Consider the following 19,967-nt stretch of genomic DNA (forward strand, 5'->3'; position numbering starts at 1 on the left):
TTTCAGTTTAACTAATTAAGCCCTACATGACTTGGGATTGAAATATTTGTGATTTTCCGCTATATCTTAATCTAAAGATACCAGAATTTCAAAAAAAAAAGATCCCCATAATTCCCCATCAGTGTCTCTAGTCAGCGTTAAATGATTCACATCAAAGCTGTTGTGGAGGAATCATACAAGCATATGGTTAGGACCAGAAAAAGGTCAGTTACCATAGGATTTTACAGAAATGTAAAAAAAGAGCAAGCAAAGTCTTTGGATTTTTGGCTGAAGAAGTTGGTCAGATGCTAATAACAACATATCACTAGGCAAACAAATCTCCTGCCTCACTGTGAAGCATTCATGCTTCCTAAAATAGCAGCTTCAACTTGTGTTCTTGGCCTGGTTGGAAGGAGTAAACAGATTCAAAGCAGTTTTGAATTTTACAGTGAAAACTAAGCTAGCGCTCACCCAGAAGACAGAATTAACCTTCAGCCACGGTTAAACCGTTTCGTGCAACCAGGAGAACACAGGAAATAAAAATGGCATCAAATGAGTTAAGAATAGCAGAAATTAGTAGTGGATCAGAAGTGTTGAGAGCGTTTCCGTGGAATGATCTTGGTCCTCTGTGAGGGCTTTGATCTCAAGGTAATGCGGCGTTTATATAATTACCCCATAAGCTTTGCAGAGCTGCAGATTGCAGAGGGAGAGATGTACGGTAGAGGGCAGAATGAGATGAGAAAGAGGAAGAGGATAGAGATGAAGGCCATGCAGGACGAATCAGGATGGCACGTATTTAAATAATTAGAGTTCATTCTGAGGAACTTAAACTCTGAAGCTAAAATACAAACCCTACAAAATATCAAAATCTGAAGCACAGCAAAGGCTATTATAATACACTGATCTGTGTGATCAGTCATGTTTCTTTGGACTGTGATCGTAAGTAAACGGATCAATATTCCACATGCCATTCACATGCACTTTCCTGGCTCTTCTTGGTTGTTGGTACATCACAAATAAACAGAAATCTAAACCAATCGTAGGTTTATAGGCGGGATTAAAGCAAAAATAAGCATACATAAACCCAATAAGCGTTAGAAGGAGCAATAAGAAAACAGAGAAAGATGCATTGCAACAAATTCCTGTTAATTTAGGCTGACAGAATGACAAAACAACTGGCGAAACCTGCTGTTTTAATGACTCAGCCTGATTAAAATATTTTTTTAGACTTCGTAGAAGTAGAAATAACTAGCTTATGCTCCCACACACATTGCTGTTACGTTCTTGTGTTCCCAGCTGCTTCATTAAAGTCTCGCAGCAGCAGTAAATCCACTCCTACAAGGAAGACGTGACATAATGATGGTTTTGTCCTTGTAAATGACACACACATGGCCACGATCCAATGAGGAGGGGGCGTTTCTTACCAGGAGTAGCTCGATGGCTCCCAGGATGTACATGGCTCCAGCATAGGTGGTTCCCAGATAGAAACAGATCCCCACAGCTCCCCCAAACTCAGGGCCCAGCGAGCGGGAGATCATGTAGTAGGAGCCCCCAGCTAGACACAAAAAACATCCAGCGAATTCAGTTTGAGCCAACACAGTATACAACTGCTTGGTTCAACTTTAATCTTTAATACATCAATTTACCACTCTAATCCTAACATTGAACATTTGTTTTTGAGTGCAGACACATGCAAATTAAATAATTGACCTTGGATAAATAGAGCTTAATCAGCACTTTCCAGCTGCAACTGTCTGCCTCCAGTTATAAGGCAGACAGTTATAATTGGTTTGTAGATCCTTGCTCCCTCGCAAGCCTGTAATTTGCCCTCCTGAACAGTATCCGATAGGACGCAGGCCGTCATTACAACATAACTCCACTCTACAAAATATAGCTGCAATGCATGCGTGCATATTGTGGCTTCATATCGATTGCAATGTGCAGATCTCGATGCCCACGACAGGCATTTGGCTGATGCTTTATTTTGTGTAAATAATGTTGTGCGATGACGACGGCAAAGTGCACAAGATCGCAGACTCAAAGCTCATAATGTTTCTGAAGAAATCAAGCTGTGCGTGGATTAATGTGCCAAAGGCAATCAGGGAAAAGAGAAATTTAGAAGTAGACAGCTTCAAACGGTGATGACTCTGTGGTGCCGGCGTATGCTCACCCACCTGGCACTACTCCATTGGTGGCGATGGCGCTCATCGAGATGGCAGTCAGCATGGTCTACGTGGGGAGGGAAGGGAACAAAAGTAGATCGTGTTATCAGATTAGATTCTATGAGGAAGCGGCCTTTCCTTAGCTTTATTTGGCTTGAAAAATCCCAAAAGTCCTGTTCATTAATGCCTTGTGTTTAGTTGTTCACTAAATCCTAATAAACATGATTCAGAAAAGATGTCTGTTATTTCCATCGCATTCAAATAGTCATGTAACAAAAAGAACAGGAGAAAAAGCATTAAAGACTCCTCTGGTTGTAGCTATGAAACTCAGAGAATGAAGGTGCAGCTGTGGTTTGAACTAAATGCTTATGCCAGCGCGCAGAAAACACTCATGATGGCAATGAATGCTGACGTGCCTGTGGGTACAGTGAACCCGACTGTACCCACAGGCTACATTAGGTAATTATCACTAAACTGAGAGTACAGCAGAGGCTGAGACTTTGATGTGTCTGGAATGTACATGGAGATGAATTAAATAAAGCATGTCACTTGAGTGCACACGTTTTCTGAATTATCTGTTCATCAAATTGATGCAACAAGTGTTAAAGTAATGCAAAAACATGGCTTTTTTTTAGTTTTAATGTAAAGATTCATCATTTTATTATTTTTAAATTCCAAATGTGTTCAGTTTATGCATAAACCATGTGAAAACATGTCCCTTCCCAGGGGTCTCCATCCTTTAACACCAGTTCCTTACTGACCAAAACCCAGCGAGAGCAGCAAATACTCACATCAACATTTAGGAAAATACACTTTATTTATAGAAAATGTAGCTTTTAAATATTTATAATAGTTAAATTATAATAGTCTTATCATTTTCTATTAATAACAAATTTAGCTTCATGACTTTTGACAGCGGCACATCCAAGTTCCTTTCAAAATAAGGTACCCTTGAATTAAAAATGCAAGAAAAAACCTGGTCAAACATGACATTTTTTTATCATTATGAGAACAACTAGATGCTATTTGACAGCCCAGAATAGAATCTGTGCTTCCCCTGACTAAGTAATTTAATATTTATTCAAATTATCAGTCTTTTTCTTAATACCAGAGAGCAACAACTGAGGTATAAAAAAGACAAATCTAGCTCTGAAGCCTCAGATTGCAGACCCCTGCTATAACAAAACAAGTTTTTAAATAGATTTTTGACATATAGATAAATATTTGATCAAATTTTGTTGAACTGATAATAAATTCAATGGTAAACCTGTAATTCAAACTCAAATCAATGTGGTAGTTTGTAGGGATGCGTCGAAGTGAACATTGTTGCCCGAAGCTGAATAATAATTAAAAAGCTTTGCCGAATATCGAATAGTGACCGAATATCAAATGAAGGTGTTGAGTTTGTCTTTATATTTTAAATATTGCAGTAATAGCCTAGAATACATTTTACACAATTTTTCAAATAAAACAAATGTTTATTTTAAATTCATTCAAGGCTTTCCAGTAAGTGTGCTCGTGCATTTCCTTTATATAAGGCTATGCCTTCACACAAAACATTGATCCCTTGTGAATTTTTTTCATCTTTTCAAACACGTCGCACTGCGGCTAACACCGCTAGTGTTCCTTTTAGTGCTCTTTATCGTATTCCTCATGCAGTTCCTAGTGTTTAGCTTTTATAATGCAGATGTGGTTTTGGCTAATGAACAACCTCGCAACAATTTAGTTTAGCGGCCACTGCAAACTGCAGATCTTATATCGATGTCAAGAACTTTGAAATATTTCAACACAGTTGACATTTTAAAGTAGGCGCTAGAGCGCCGATGGACGTTGATTGCGTCACCTGGCACTATTCGGCCTCATTCCCACCTAAGCTGAACATCATTTTTTATCAATATTTAGCTGCTGAATATTTGGTCCATCCCTAGTAGTTTGGCATTGATCCTCAACTCTAGTCTGAAGAAACTTAGTCTGATAAACTCCTAGGCAACATGGCAGCATTTAGAAACAACAAAAATTCATAATAAAGTTTTGTCTAGGCCAAAAAAAGGCGACGTAGGTAAAAATTCCCTGAGTCACAGCAACGTAATAATAATAAAAAAAGTCCTAACATTTTTAGTGACATTAAATGAAATCCTGAAATGTTTCAAAGTTATAAACCCCAGTATGGAGGTAAAGAGAAGCTGACAGTTTACAGCTATGCTTAAGCGTTCTTCCTCTTTGACTCTAACTCTAATGAAAGTGTGGTACTTGGGTGGAAGAAAAGCATCACGAGGAAAGCAAGGGCATGCTTGAGTGGAGCTGCCTATGAGACTGACAGCCTGCACCACAGCCCTGCAGAGAAAGGAGAGGCAGAGATGTGTGCAGAAAGCAAAAGAACAGGCCTAAAAAAAAATAAAAGTGCAAAGCTGTGATTGTGACTGAGACAGAGAAAGAAACACGGTGTGTTTGACAGTTCAAAGGTGGCGTTAACATTTCATTATTCCTTGGAATGACACAGCTCAGTTTCTGAGTGTCTTCTCCATTGTCTTCCATGAAAAAGGCAGACAGATAAGCATGAGGAGATGGGAAAAGAGGCTACTCTGAGACAGCACCCCCTTCCAAAAGCTCCTAATTTTCTTTTGACACTGCGACAAAGCTCTGCCTTCATCACAATATGCAAACGTGTCTTTTCCAAAAATGTTCATACATAAAAACAGGATTACTGTGTTCATTCCTGCTGAGTAAACTTGACAACAACCTTAACTATATTTTTATAGGAATATTCCTTTTATGACTACTCCTGCTTTCGACATTAAACCCTCTGTTATGTAAGCTACTTTCAGCCACAAGACACAAGCACATTACATTCTTCTTTGTGAAGACTATAATGTGGTTAGTGTCACCTTTGGGCCCGGTGGGCTGATGATCAGAACTGACGAGTGTGCCCAGCACTGTTTGTCTGTCTAATCTGGTCATAATGAGGCCACAAGCCCTTCTCCCATCACTGCAGATAAGACAGTAATTGTTTAAGTGTTTTATCTGATGTGGGAAGCGGCCATGCAAAGGTAACCAGCTGCATACCTAATCAGAGAATTCTACGCAGATGTAAAGGGAAGGCAGCGATGGACTGATGTAGACAGCTAGGACAGTCTAAGAGGATTAGGACACATCATCAAGGAGGAACTGAATTCCATATCGCCACTGACTCCATGGCTAATTTTGCCCAAATTATGCTGTAGGCTGCAGAAGAAGACCAAATCATTACTCCTCCTCCACTGTGCAAGACAGCTGGGAAGAAGCTTTCAAGCTAATGAGCCATGCATGTGTCAAATGTAGCACTGTGCATTAAGTATCTCTGATCTATTTTAGTCTGTCTAAAATATATTATAACCGGAGGACTGATTTTCCCAACATGGAGTTAGCGGACTCCTGAATGCTGACTAAAACACCTGAGTTTGCATTGTAAGTGGTAATTTAAAAATAAAGAAATTGGGTAGGCGATGCATGGTAATATTGCATCATTGTGTCATATGTTTTGTTAAATAAACAAAGTTATAGGTTTTTTCAGTTATAGCACACTTTATTAGAAAAGAAAATTACAATTAAACCAAATATGTGATAGTATTATATATGGTGAGATTACATATATTAACTGAAGATCTCATGACTATCTAAGTAAAACAGTAGGTTAGACTGTTTTTTTTGTTTTTGCAACTTTATTGGTACAAAACTCTATGGGTCAAGTAAAGCCTTTTAGCCTCCATTCAGTGGTTTCACTAAAGAACATGTCATGCCAAGAACAAGTGATGCCCCTCAGTAAAGGGATTACCAGGACAAAAAGATGTCATCAGCCAATATGGAGGTATGGAGGACAGCGAGGACGTGCAGGGCAAAGAGAGAAGCATAGATGTGTGAGGATTCTGTGCTCGGGTTTTTGTGGTGTTTTCTTGTCATGTTCTGTTTTCTTTGTCAGTCTCACCAGGTTCAGGTTGATCATTCACAGCTTGTCTTCATTTAATTACTTAACCTCAGTGTACATAAGTGTCTGGTTTTCAGGTCCTCATTGTCAGCTCATCTTTTCTGCTGTGTCCCCTTTTTATTGCTCCATGGGTTTTGTCTTGTTCAAATTCATTTATTAAATGTCAAAGTTTCCGGCACTAAGCCTGGTGTTCTTCATTTTCAGCTCTTGACAAGATGGTTAGGCACACCGCATTCTAAAGATGCTGGTGAGTACATGGGCCACTAGTAAAGCTTGCTTAAGTTTTTAAGACTAACAGGCAAAGTCTGAGGCCAGAAGAAACACCACCAAATTTAGAATACCAGTAGGTCTGAGCATGGGTGGAGGAAGAGCAAGCAAAGGAATACAGTGGGGCTTAGGCAACGAGTGATTTGGACAAAGCATCAAGGTAGCCGGTGGGCAAAAATGACATAGGCTAATGTCAGGTGCTATGATTTCTTCTGTGTCCATTCTCTTGTCCAGGGTGTTAACCCCTTGCCAGGTCTAGCCATCTCCATTAAACAACGAGGCAAGAGTGAGACACCAGCAGGCCAACTAGGATCTGAAAAATGGATCCTGACGAGCAGCTGTGGAAGAGCTCTTGCATAAAGTTATTGGTGGGACCAAGCGGTAAAGGTGGCGGCAGAAAATGTATGTAATGGCGGCACCACAGCTGATTGTGCTAAACTCACAGTAGAAAAAGCAAATTCAAAAGTCTAACAAAGAAAAACACTTGAAGTACCAGGACATTGTAAAGAAATGATTGAAGTGGGGCTGAGTCAAAAGAAGTGGGCTTATATTTCAAATATTTCAGGGCATTCATCCTGCAAAGTCTTCAACTATTCGGGCGTAAAAGAAGTGGTTAAGAAGAGGGCTATCGGATCTGTGTGTGGAGCTACAGAGAAGACCACAAGGTGACTGTGGATTCAGAGGGCTGATTCATGGGTGGTTGCTGTTGGAACACCAGCTGGGGTGTGATCAACCTCAGTGGGGGTCGCATGGATGAAAGTGTCTGATGTTGAAAGAGCTGAAATGCCCCATGTTACTCCACGGATAATCCATCCCATCTTGTCAATGCCCTTTGCAACAGCAGAAAATTTTGCAATTCTTTAGTTCTGTAAACTATTTAACCACAAGCCTTTCAGGACTATACATTCCTTGTTTTTCTTAAAACATGGTTTTAAGGTTGTGTGTACATTCTGCAGATAAAGGCACATAAATGTATTTTAAGGCTACCTCTGTCTCAGAATATTTTTTTGGAAGTTAGATGCTTTTTTTTAAACAGTCATTCATTTTCCTGGATATATTCTGGGAGATTTGGATGTGTTGTTGAATTAGGCATCGTGTGAGATTCGGCTAAAATGAATCTTGTAAAGGACCCCGAGTTGGTTGCAGTCCTATGAAAACCTTCCAGCTTCAGATATTCATCTTTGCAGAAATGACAGCTGCACTTGAAATGCCTAAGTACCACTCAGTACTTGAAGTCTTTTAACTTTCAACTTTGCAAAAGAAAAATGCAGACAAAATCCCTCAAACATAGATGCTGTCAGGCATACTGCGTCTGGTTTGGGGTTCAGGCTCAACACCATTATCATTTCCTTGCAGCAGAAGCTCTTCACTGCTAAAGACGTGAGCTTGCTGCCCATGAAATACTAACAAGCGTTAATCTGAGAACAGTCTGTCTTTTTTTCTTCATCCCTTTTTCTCTTTACCTCCCCTTCCCTCTTTAATTTTGTACAACACGCGTTTCATAAACAAGATGAACAGATCAGCTGCCATTAGGGCTTGCACATCAGTATCAGTAATAACTACCCTTTAATGTTGTATTATTATCAAATCAGAGTTTGCTATACCATGAAATGCGATAGCAAATAGCGGTAATCTAATTTACTGTTGGCAAGTTTATTGCCTGAGCTCATTTTCTGACTTCTCAATAAGAAAAGAAGAAAAAAGAAACAAATTTGGGAACATTTTTGAACTTCCTTAGTCCTAAAACTGCAGTTATTCCTAATATGGATTTAGCTTGGCAGGCAAACCTTAAGCAGAGTCCAAATGTTATAGTTTAGAAGTTCTTACTTCTAAACTGGATCTGATTGAAGGAAAATGCTGCTGCGCAACAACATTTTAGAGTGAGACACTTGATACAAAGATTGTGCAGTAAGAATTTGAATTGAATGGATAAAACAACATAACTCTTTAAATGGCTGTTTGGATTTTTACATGACTAATTTGTTTTTTGTTGCTCATCACAATTGATGTGAAAAACAAAGAAAATGGCTGTTCTTTCTTTCCTATGACACTTGAAAAGAAAGTGTTTGTGATTGTTGCTCAAATCTACTTTCAGAACAAAACTAATCTGCCATTTATCATAGTGTGTTTGCCAATGAGAAAGTAGAAACATTAGCTATAGAAGTAAAGCACAACATCTTTAAGGCAACTATTATTTCCAGATGACATCATCTTTTTTCAAGCTCTTTCTGATTTTTTCATGATATAATTAGCTAGATTTACAGCAAAAACAGATCCAAATCTAAGTAAAAAAAATTGCATTTGCAAGCTAAAAATGAGGCTCCTGCCTTTGTTTGCCTTAAATGAAAATCAAGGACAAGCAGCTTTAAGAAAAGACAAAGAATATATATGTTTTGGCATTTATCACTGGCAGTGACACATAAGTAAAAAAAGGGTGGGGTGGGGGATGGGGTGGACTGACATGTCACATTTAATTTAATCACTTTACTTTGACAAATGATTTTCCTAGAAAGTGCTCCAACAATGAAAACAGACGGATATGTTCACATTAACATCAGTTATCAAAGGTAAAGATGATCAAAGTCTCCATCTTTCTTTGTAGGTCTAACCATAAAAATAGAAAAGTAGCAAAAGTTAGGACAGAAGAAAAGATTCTTCCAATTTTATTCTGTTTTGACAATTAAAGGCTAATTTACTCTTCCAGTGACCTCATGTCTGACTCACCAGCGAATCTGCGGACAGGCAGTAAAGCTGCCCTATTCTGCTGCCAGTATCTTTTTCCCAATGACCCAGAGCCTGTAGCCTATTTTATTGTCCCACTTTCAGTTTTATGTGGGCGGGTTAACATGGTGACGGTGTGAGTCTTTCTCTCCCATGCCATCTTCTCTGTTCAACCTGGAGTCAGTGCTTCCAAACTCGCATGTAGCCACAGGCCTCAGGCTTCTGAACATGCCAGCAGACAGCCTGAGATTAGGCTGCCTAACCATCTGCTCCATCCACATGGGGTACAACAGCACATGACTTGCATATCAGACAAACCGACAGTTTTCCTCAAAAACTGTCTGAATGTGAGCAAACCCAAACTCAATGTTATATGCAACTCAAAATCTAACACAAACATTTTGAGGAGCAGTCTTCTTCTCCCACACTCTGATTTTAGGGACGTACTGGGTGATTTCACCCAAAGTGCCAGTGAGCTCTGCTGTGACCTTAACTGACCTCAGAGCAGAGATGAAACTCTATTGGAAAGGCATAGAAGTTTGATTCTGCCTTTAGAGGCTCCTTCATTTCCATGCTTCATTACATCAACAGAGAATAGTTTTGAAAATACTTTATTAGTTTATATTTAATGTGGGTGTGCTTTTTCTCACTTGGAATCTATGAGGGGACACTCATGAAGGTCAAGTTTATTAATTAAAAATTAAGGGAATCTATCTTTGAAATTGACACATTGAGCTGAAATTGATCATGAGGGGACGGCGAAAAGGTCTGAGAAAGGCAGACGAAGGTAAAACAGGGCAAGAAGCGGACGGCAACACTTAGCATTTAAATGAGTTATGACCGAGGGCAGACAGCCCTTAATCCAGCAGCATTTAGTGTCAAGACCTGGAAGTAATGACGAAGGCAAAACAACAGATTCATTTGCATGGAGAATATTAAATCTCATCTGCCTTTCTGGCTTTTCTGCATTCATTATGCGGGATATAAACACTAAACCCAACAGATGTTTGAATAAAATGGCAAAGAGAAAGCTGGAGTGCTCTGACTGCCGGTTTTGTGTGTAAATTCATAGATAATGTCAAAGCAGGTGCTCACACGGGTACATTCTTCTTTTAATAAAGATTCCCAAAGTCTTGAGGAGTGCTGAGCTTTATTAATGCTCCCTCAAACAAATAACCGGGTGAGCGTTCGTCAACAGCGGATATGTGCAGCTGAGATTGAGCGCCTAATGAAATGCGCGCCGTCAGAGTTATCCCATCATTTGAATAAAATATGGGGTCATGCTGTTTGCTATCAAGCTCTGCAGAATGCGTGACTCCTTTACAAGTCAAGCCCTGTGGCTTTCAGTCAGGTGGGGATCATTGCATACATGCAAGCGAGGCACACACACATGCAGACACACACAAGCAGCCTCCAGAGGTTTGGGTGGTTATGTGTTATGTAAGAAGCTCAGAAGGAGAGAGGCGGGGGTTTCTCACACACCATTCATGCTGAGGCTTATCGCCCCAGGGCTCTGCTATGAGCATGTGAGACTGAGAATAGATGTATGTGTGTGTGTGTGTGTGTGTGTGTGTGTGTGTGTGTGTGTGTGTGTGTGTGTGTGTGTGTGTGTGTGTGTCAGTATGTGTGGCTAGAGAAAAAAAACACAAGAAAAAATATTTTTGACGGTTTAAACATATGCCGTTTGGTACTTGCACTGAAACCTTCAAGTTAATGTGCATGTGTTTGTGTTTCTGTGTGTGTGAGCTCAGGAAATAGAGCAAGAAAGGTAATTCTGTGAGCTTTCTGGCCTCCTGTCAAATTAGGTCTAATCTAGCTTTGATCTTTAAGTCTTATTTTTCTGCTCTATTCTTAGCATTCAATGAAAGACCATGTTTTTTCAAGGGCTTGAAAAGAAATCTTTCCAACGAAATGGAGTCGACTTGTTTGTAACATTGAAATGTCAAAAATAAAATACATTTTAACAACTTTTACCAAAAGAACAAGATATGAGCATATTCTAAACAATAATAATAATAATTTTGCAATACTTGTGCTGTACTCAACATTTCTACACAAAAACAACATAAAACAAACTGCGCTCTCTCTGTTTACCATTTCAAAGCCTGCTTTATACTGTCACACAGAAACATGATTTGGAAAGGATGTGCGTCTGTGCAGGCAACTTTGCCATGGCTGGGATTTGTGGGGGTTGTTCTATAAATACACTCTGTGGTAGAGGAGAATCTAGGTTGCACAAACACTTAGGCATTCCAACGTACAGATCTGCCTTAGCGCACATAAAATATCAGTGAAAGAAGAAAGCGCGCGAGACGGATGCATCTCGACACTTGTGCTTGTTCACAAAGAAACTGTCGTATAGAGTAAGTATATGTATATCCAGAATATCCATTAAAACATTGGAATGCTGCATGCTCAAAATGGGTCCTTTAAAGTATAGGATACTGTAATATTGTCACAGAAAAGACATTCAGAATCAGAATCAGAAGACTTATTATTACATAAAGGGAAATTCCTTAACTGCTTGTTCTTTCTAAAAACTCACCATCATTATACTGTTAGACCTTCAGGGAAAAACTTTAATATATGTGCCAACTTTCAGAATGCGGACTAAAAAGCTACCCAGAGGTCGGAAAGTCACAAAGTCTGTGCTCTAGGAGAGTATTGGTTGTCATTCAAGTATGAACTCTTTCTTGGTGTCCCTAAGGTCACACAAAGGTTTCTGAATGGTAATCTGATATTAATGTCTAGTTTATCAAAAGCCTTTCAAACATTCAGTCTGAGGGGCCAGCGGGAACCAAGTACTTTTTTAAGGCATCTGATTGGTCATTCCATAACTTGAATTACTTACAATATGGACAAAATATGAAAAGAAATTAGGATTAGCATAACATGTTAAAAACAGTTAGTAGAGCAGTCCAGTTCTCATATATGGTCACTGGTACAAACAGAATATTTGACCCCTACGTTTCTCAGTTTGGTGGTCCAACCTTAGTCTTAACAGAAATTGTCATTAGTGAACAATCCCAACAGTTTTAAAATGCGGCACAATTCATGAAAGTGTGTAAATATGACATGTACACTAAATGTTTACTGTGACTGTCTAGAAAGCGTTTGTCAAATATTTTACAGCTCTTAGGAAGGGTATTCAGAATGTTATACTGCTAACAGGGAAGCATAGATCTATGAGCAGACTTGTACAGATCAGCAACTCTCATGTTCTACTTTCCTTTAATTGATGGTCTACTAAATTGGGGTCTTCAGGACTAACCTGGTCTTAAATGAAAGACTTACCGTGGTACAGCACATGAAAACGATGATGAATGTACCGATGACGCCTCCAATTCCCACCAACCACGTCATCCTTAGGAAGAGGATCACTCCAAAGATGTTTTGGATGCATGGAAGATAGACACCCATCAGAGTACCGAGCTGGGGTGCCTGGAAAAAAAACATCACAATATATCTCTTAAAAATAAATCTTGCCAAAATATTCATAAATAGACATTCTTACATCTTTGGAAACCTTTTCTTTTAATATAATTAAAGAATATAAAGATGTTTTTTTTTTTTTTTTACGTAATGGTAATGTTGAACTTTATTTTACAGAGTACAAGACATTCAGACTGAATGCTTCATTCGTCACACTGCTGCAAGGCTCAGTAGTCAGCTGTGCTGCACTAACTGACTGATTCCTGCTACATTCTGGCAGACAAGTCTCCATGAAAGCCAAACACATCAGCTGTGTGTGCTGGGAAGCATGTAATGCAGACCTGCTGCAGCTGAAGTGTCCCCGGCTTTTTTAAAACAAGCAAAAGGGACCGTGACAACACTCATAAAACGCAACATAAATCCAGGCAAAATAAGTATCCAACAGATATTACCGTAAAAGCAGAATTGTGATGTAATTTATACTTTCTGATGGAGTAGCACTTCGGCCTGTGTTTTTTGGGGTTTAGGATTGGGCTTTAGAAAGTTTATCTTCTAACCTTTTTTTTTTCATTTGTTTGGGTTTAAAGTGAAAAAATCTGCTAATAAATACTTTTATTTAAAGAATCGTGAAGTCAAAACAATTTTGTTAGACTGCAGATTCTGCATTGCATTCTCTTGGATTTTTTTTATTCTCAGATGTCGTTAAAAAGAAGTTTGTGACCTGAAGTCTGAAATGATACTTAGAACCCGCAAAATAAAGAAATGCTGATATTAGAAGACATTGTTCAGGTTTTGGGTAGATGAATTTGTTGTGGTTTGATTTGTAGCAGAGCGCTCTTTGTTTTTAAAAAGCTGTTCCCTGCACAGAACCAGAATTAGTTTCAAGGTGTCCTGTTTAATTCAGCCAGTGATACTTTTGATGCTCAACTTGCATTCTATCATAATTGCCATTGATGAACAGGCTTCACTTCCTTCCTGAAGACTTTTGTCTTTTATTGTATTGGCAAATATTAAACATGACCATTCCTTGACCCTGACCATTCCACAAAGCAAAAACATCCATCCCCTGCTCAAGGCCTTCCCGCTCAAAGTTGACCTTTTCTACCAAAATGCAGTAATGACACTTTTCAGAGACTAAAACTGCACACTATAACCAAAGATCCACAAAACACAGCGCATCAACAAAGACCAGTGTGTCCACCTAGTTGGAATTTATATTACTGAGCAAGTTTTAAATCATATGTCCTCACTGATAAAAACAGTTTAAGAAAAAAAAAGGATAAAAACGCAACAAACAGCTTCACATGAAGAGAGCAAGTTAAATGGCAAACGTCCCAAAACCTGTTCAGTCAGAACCATTTAAATAGACAAGCAGCTATTTAATCTGTAGACAAGGTTACAAGAGTGTTTAATGGAGTTGAGATTTTTTTAATCGCATTACGCCGCGTTTGACAGTCTGTTTAGGTTTTATGCAACACTGTCACATCAGAAAACTCTGTAGATTACTGTTGAAAATAGAAAGAACATTACATAAGCTCCAATGAAAATGGTGTTTTTCAATAACATGTTCTTGAGGCATTTTTCTCTCGAGGAAGAACATAAGAAATTAAAGCAGCATTTCTCCCACTGGCCTCTTGGACATTTACCACTCTCACCTCACCAGCAAAGCCTTTAGTATTGCAGGTGACCATCACACCCATTGCACTTCATTCTGCAACCATCAGGAGGGAGACTGTGAAGTTTCCAGGCCAGAACCAGTAGTCTCAAGGACAGTTTCCTCCACCAGGAAGTAAGGAAACTCAACTTCCTCCCAGCCCTACCCCCATCTGCCCCCACCCCCCGCTACTAAGAACTTAAACTTGAAAACTTTTCCACCAGCATCAGAACATCATCTCTACTTACTGTTTCTTAGCACTGTTGTCACTTTATCTCATTGCCACTTTTGCAGTGACCTATTTAGATTACTGTTATTATTATTATTATTATTATTATTATTATTATTATTATTATAGGCTTTTTGGACTATGGGTTGAGAGGAAAGAAATTTCATCTGGGCTGTATATCATGTCTATACAGTATTTTTGACAAATAAAGCTGACTTGACTTTATTCAAATCGTGGTGAATCAGGAGCAGATGAAACAATGCTGTTTGAAAAAGCTTGAAGTAGACACTACATTCCAATCGGCGGGCCACAAGCTCCCTGCTCCACTCCATCCACTTGCAGGCAAATAGATCCATGACTTTGTTGTCCTCCTCCGAGCTGGCATCTGGCTCATAACCGTACTGCTGGATAGCTGCAATATTGCCATTTTTGTTGCACCGCTGATTTTAGCTTGAGCCTGTGAGAGACTGTAAGATAACTAAAGAATGTGTAAATAAACAAAGGGATCATAGGAAATGACCGGACTGGTCCACAACATGCAAATTTCTAACAAACTCTTGCAGCTCTGCAGAAACTATGTCCTTGGATATGACATAGGTTTTAGATTTTGCCAAAAAATTACATAATAATTAAAGACTGCTGGGAACGCTTTTAAAATAGATCAAAATATGATTGGAGTGGAACTTTAAAAAAAGGGGTAGTTAACATTTATCAGCACTTCATAGACAGTTTAAAAGGTATAAAACGTTTGAAACTGCCTCTAAATTTACACATTATGATAGATGTTTATTATTTTATCCATACAGATTGAAAAGAAAAATACTTTAAAAAAAATGAATCCTTGTGCTGCAATGAACATTGATTTTTCAAAACAAATGCGATCACGATAAACTTTTTAGAAGACTGATAATGTTTTGTTTTCAGAGAGCAAGGCCTACATCTGCATGCACAAAAAGCACGTCCAAACAGGTCAAGCAAATGCAATTATCCTCCAATTTCCTTTACGTAAACAAGACAACACCCGCTTACACTTCTAATTAGCAAACCTAGAACTTCAGCTGTGAGACCAATTACTTTATATGAGCCAACACAACATGTAATTTAGAAAAATATTATTTACGTCCTTAAATGTTTAATATGCGACACAAGTTTTTAATAAACATAAAACAATCAGCGCCTAACCAGGGTTAATGACAGGAATGGATATGGAGTCACCCACAGCTCCTCATTAAATTAAAATACACTGTTCTATAGAGCTGTTGGTGCTCGTAAAGTCTGGAGGGAACCTTTGAATCGATAACTAATCGAACTCTTCCGTGATTGCACAGGAATTGAGGGCCAAAAAGCCTCGTATATTCTGCCTGGTTTCCTGTAAGAAGTTGATGGTTTTATTCTCTAACAACCATTCAGCTCTGGACTTTGTAATAGAGAATAATGCTTGGTTCTGGACTACACTAATAGACAATTAAAAGAAATTCTATAAATATTGACTTAATTAATTTTTTGTGAGTGTTTTTCTATGTTTGTTGCGGCCCAAGTCAAGATTCCATTCCTTCAAACCCCAAGTTGCCTGTTGTCCCACAACAATTACATATAATTCCATGTGCTGCAGAGAGACATTATTCCAAACAGTAGGCACCTAAATTGTTTGTACGTTAGTGGCATTTACATTTACTTTAAGGTCACATTTGCTGATGTTGTGAGCATTAGTGCATATGGTTTGCCATCAACACCAAACGTCCCGTTCCTGCAGCTCCTCCCAGTAAGCAGTCTTTCAAAAGAGCAGCTGAGAATAAACTTCCTTCATTTCTGTTGCATCCCCCGATGATATGATAATCATCTACACTGTCTGTCTGTTGTCTATGGTATGTAAATCAGATTGTGACTCACTGTGACTGTGCCCTTCAGTGCGTGCCAGAGAGCATTTTTCATCATCTGCAAGGGCATCAGTGATGTTTTTTTTTTTAATCCATGACCTCTTTCATCTGTTTAGACACATATGTTTTATGTGTGGATTGTTTACTTATATTTCAAATCTAACATATTGACTAAGTCACAAACGTTTAAGTTGGTTCAATTTTTCTTAGGTGTCCCTAAAGTCAACAAAATCACCCGTTTCACCTTCAAAAGTCTTTTCTACCTCATCTATTAACAGTGCTGTAATTAAAATGCACTTCCACAGGCGGGTCCTACAGAGACCTGCAATGTAATAAATGATAGCAGTCAGGTGTTGCAGGCAGACAGGTACCCCTGCGGTCAGCATTTCGTTGTTATTAACCAAAGTGCTGCTGCAGCACAGAGCACACTCAGGTCAGTTTGTAATATAAAAGGTAGGTTTTTATTTTTTATTTTTATTTTTTTATAAATAACCTGTGTGCTGTTCGAGGAAAAGAAACTCTACAGACTGCTATGTTTAATATAAAATAAAAAGTTAAAAAAGTTACAAAGATTGCTCCATATTTTTGTTTAAACTTGGATTGGACTGTATCAGACAAAAGCATGTCTGTGCATTTGTTTGGCATAAAAGATCAAGAGTGCTTGAAAGTGAAGTGTTTCTGTCCTGGCAGACTGAAAGCAATGGATGACTGATCATAACCCAAATCACTCTGATCTGTCCCCAGAAGCTGGCAAATGCTGCTTTGTATCGTCGCCACAAATACGAGTTTTCACTCCTCGACAGTGAAAAGGACAAAGATGAAACCAAAATAGCCACTAACCCTCTTCAGACTACAAAATGCCATTTTCCTGCCTGCTGCCTTAACAAAAGAGAAGGACAATGAAGCAGACCTCATTTGTTGGCCCGCGGTAGGAGAGCCTCTGGAAGCCCTCAGCTGAGAAAGAAATTATAATCCAGATTCAACAACAGGATGGTTTCGAGAGACAATGTCTGAATGCCAAAAAACCTGGTTGCTACATGACACGCAGAGTAAAAAAAACAAAGACTAAAAAAACCCAAACACAACACATGTAAACAAACTGAAACACAAATCTGGTGATCTGTAGGAAAAACACATTATTTGTTGGTAAGGGAACAAAACAAAGTAACAGATTTACACTCATCTCTATTATGTAAGGGGAAAAGATGGGATGATTATTGGAGGCCACCTTGTTAATTTTTCATTAAATTGGTATTTCAATACCTTGTTTGCAGATGGGGAGTGCAGGCCCAGCCAGCATTGAGGTGTCACAGAGTACAAACAAACACACACAACCACACAAAATGAAAGCCTGTTTAATGGGTTTGGATCCGGGGGTGTGATGATTTCCCCAGAGAGGGAACCATAGAGAGCAGAGGGAACACAAACTGCTGCAGAGCCACAGGTAGGCCAGCATGGCTCTGCCGCACGAGGAAGATGCAGCTGCTCCGACCCCATGGGAAGTGAAGCCATCCCACTGAACGGATGGCTCAGGTGTGTGCAAAAAAAAACAAAACAAAAAAAACAACAGGATCTCTCAATGCATCTGCTGTAGAACCTACTTTGTATTCTCCGCCTCCTGCTGCACAAGCCCTTACTACCAGCCTTTCACCAGACTGGATCTACACAGTCAAAGTCCCAGTCACTGGAGTCATAAGTCTGTTACTTAAACTTTTTTCGTGAATAAACGGTCATTCCTTGTAACCATCTTGATGTCTAATGATGCAAATATGGATTAAACCACTCCGGCTCCAAAAGTACCTTAATTTAACATCTACTTGAAAGTAAAATAGTGAATTTTTTTTCACAGCTGGAAATAAATTCAGTGACAATCTTACATTTGTTATTTACCAAATGTGTTACTTATTGTGTTTCCTAAACGGTAACATAACAGAGTGGACAAATCTTCCCAGTTAACCCAAAAGTCAATTACAGACCACTCAATTATCATTATTCTAGTGTCTGTCATAGTTTTCTTCTCCGAATGAACAAATAAGAGTGCAAATGCACTTTGTGGAAAAGACCTTCGATTCCTACCTCTGTACATGACAGAAAGAAAGGCGTGAAGAGGAGGGAGCGAGTTGGGATGCAAGGCGATGGGCTAATAACCAACAGGGAGGAAGATTGGAAGCGTGTAACACCATCTTCACGCTCTGCTGGCCAAACAGGAACTGATAGCGTAAATGTGTTTTTGGTCAGGTGTGCTAAATTATGAAACAGGCAGCAAGAGGGAAGGCTAAAGAACATCAGCCTGCCTGAACGGCTGCGGACGAACGAATCCTCCTGTGGTCATGTTTTTTTGTTTTTCCTTATGAGAGTGCACACAGGTAATAGGCAAACATTAGCTGTGCCTTTGTTGAACTGCATATTAAAAAAGAAAAACTTCAAATGACCTTTGCAGGCTTTTGGTGGAATATTTATGGGTAAAGATATTCTGTTCACCTGTATTTACTGCATAACCTGATTGCAAAAGAGCAAAAGCAAACCATTTGATTAGCTTTACTGTTGTCACAGGTAGGGGGGAATAAGTGACCTCCTAAAAATGTTTTTATCTGTGCAGCAACAAGTGATATAAAGCAACGGTAATCAGGATTTAATTTTTCACCGGTTGCTCCGTCTTTGGGGGTTGAGACAGAAAGGGTGAGGCAGAGCATAGAGAGTGATCACAAAACAACCAGATGGTTCTGAATGTTTGGTTAGGGTAATATTAGGCTGTGAAGGCAGGGACACCAAGCGTATGGCAAATGTCACCATGCCTGGCAGAGGCACTCATTTAGAAATGACTGGATTTTTACTTGGAAAGTTTTTGTGGGAGCTAGAATTCATTGTGCCATCTGTATGCGATCTGGTGAAAGTAAAATTAATTTTAAAGGACTTTCTTTTTCTTTGAACTTTGAGTTAGCCCATAAAAGTTATTATTATTTTGAAAGTCAGTTACAAGTTAATGCTCATGCTCTCTTTCTGGACTGATAAAAGGCGGAAAATCCTGGCATATGGAACATGCGCAGGTGTTTGATTCAGCAGCCAGATCACGGTAGTAATGAGTTCAACTTCTTGCCGTATTAAACAAATGGCTGGATTTAAAGGTCTCATGTCCTCACATGATTTATTGCAGCAGATTGCATCTCTTTCTCCAGCGAAGTGTCATAATCCAAAGGTCCCTACTTATGTGTTCTTGGAAGGATCATTAGACAACAGCAGCACATTCATAGTGCTGCTGTCACAGTCCTAATTAAAACTGTGAGAAAAAAGAATTTTACTCATGTTCCTAAATGTTAACATTGGGTTAGTTTTTCTGGTTATGAAACTGCTTCTGTGTGTACAACCTCCATTACACAGACACTATCCTGGTATTTTGCAAAAAATAGTTAAATTAGCAACAGGTTTCAGTTAAACTATAGTTTCATGATGGACCTGAATGAAACCATTTATGGCCTCAAAAATTTCCACTGCATCTAAAAATGATTATTTTCTGCTTTAAAATAGCAGCTTTTAGATATTTAATATTAACATTACATAAATTGTTTGCTTTAAAAAACTTTAATTCTTTACTCACACTGCCACAAGAAAGCTGAGAACCCAGCAGGACGCATGCAAAAAAGAAAGAAAAATTGTATAAACTTGTTTTATTTATTTATTATTATTA

General features: G+C 38.9%; 1 protein-coding gene across 4 annotated transcripts in view; it reads right to left on the reverse strand.

The window, feature by feature from the left end:
• Positions 1 to 19,967, reverse strand: part of slc12a5a (solute carrier family 12 member 5a) — a 146,796-nt gene that overhangs the window by 15,320 nt on the left and 111,509 nt on the right. For all 4 annotated transcript variants that reach the window (XM_078947197.1, XM_023954949.2, XM_078947198.1 and 1 more), the window contains exons 4-6: positions 12,385 to 12,531; positions 2,154 to 2,208; positions 1,404 to 1,534 (exon numbers count right to left, since the gene is read on the reverse strand). In XM_078947197.1, the coding sequence (XP_078803323.1) occupies positions 1,404 to 1,534; positions 2,154 to 2,208; positions 12,385 to 12,531 (333 nt within the window). The remainder of the gene's footprint in view (positions 1 to 1,403; positions 1,535 to 2,153; positions 2,209 to 12,384; positions 12,532 to 19,967) is intronic.

This window comes from Oryzias latipes, chromosome 5 (genome assembly GCF_053564925.1).
Source record: "Oryzias latipes strain Hd-rR chromosome 5, Olatipes_Hd-rR_3.1".
NCBI lineage: Eukaryota > Metazoa > Chordata > Actinopteri > Beloniformes > Adrianichthyidae > Oryzias > Oryzias latipes.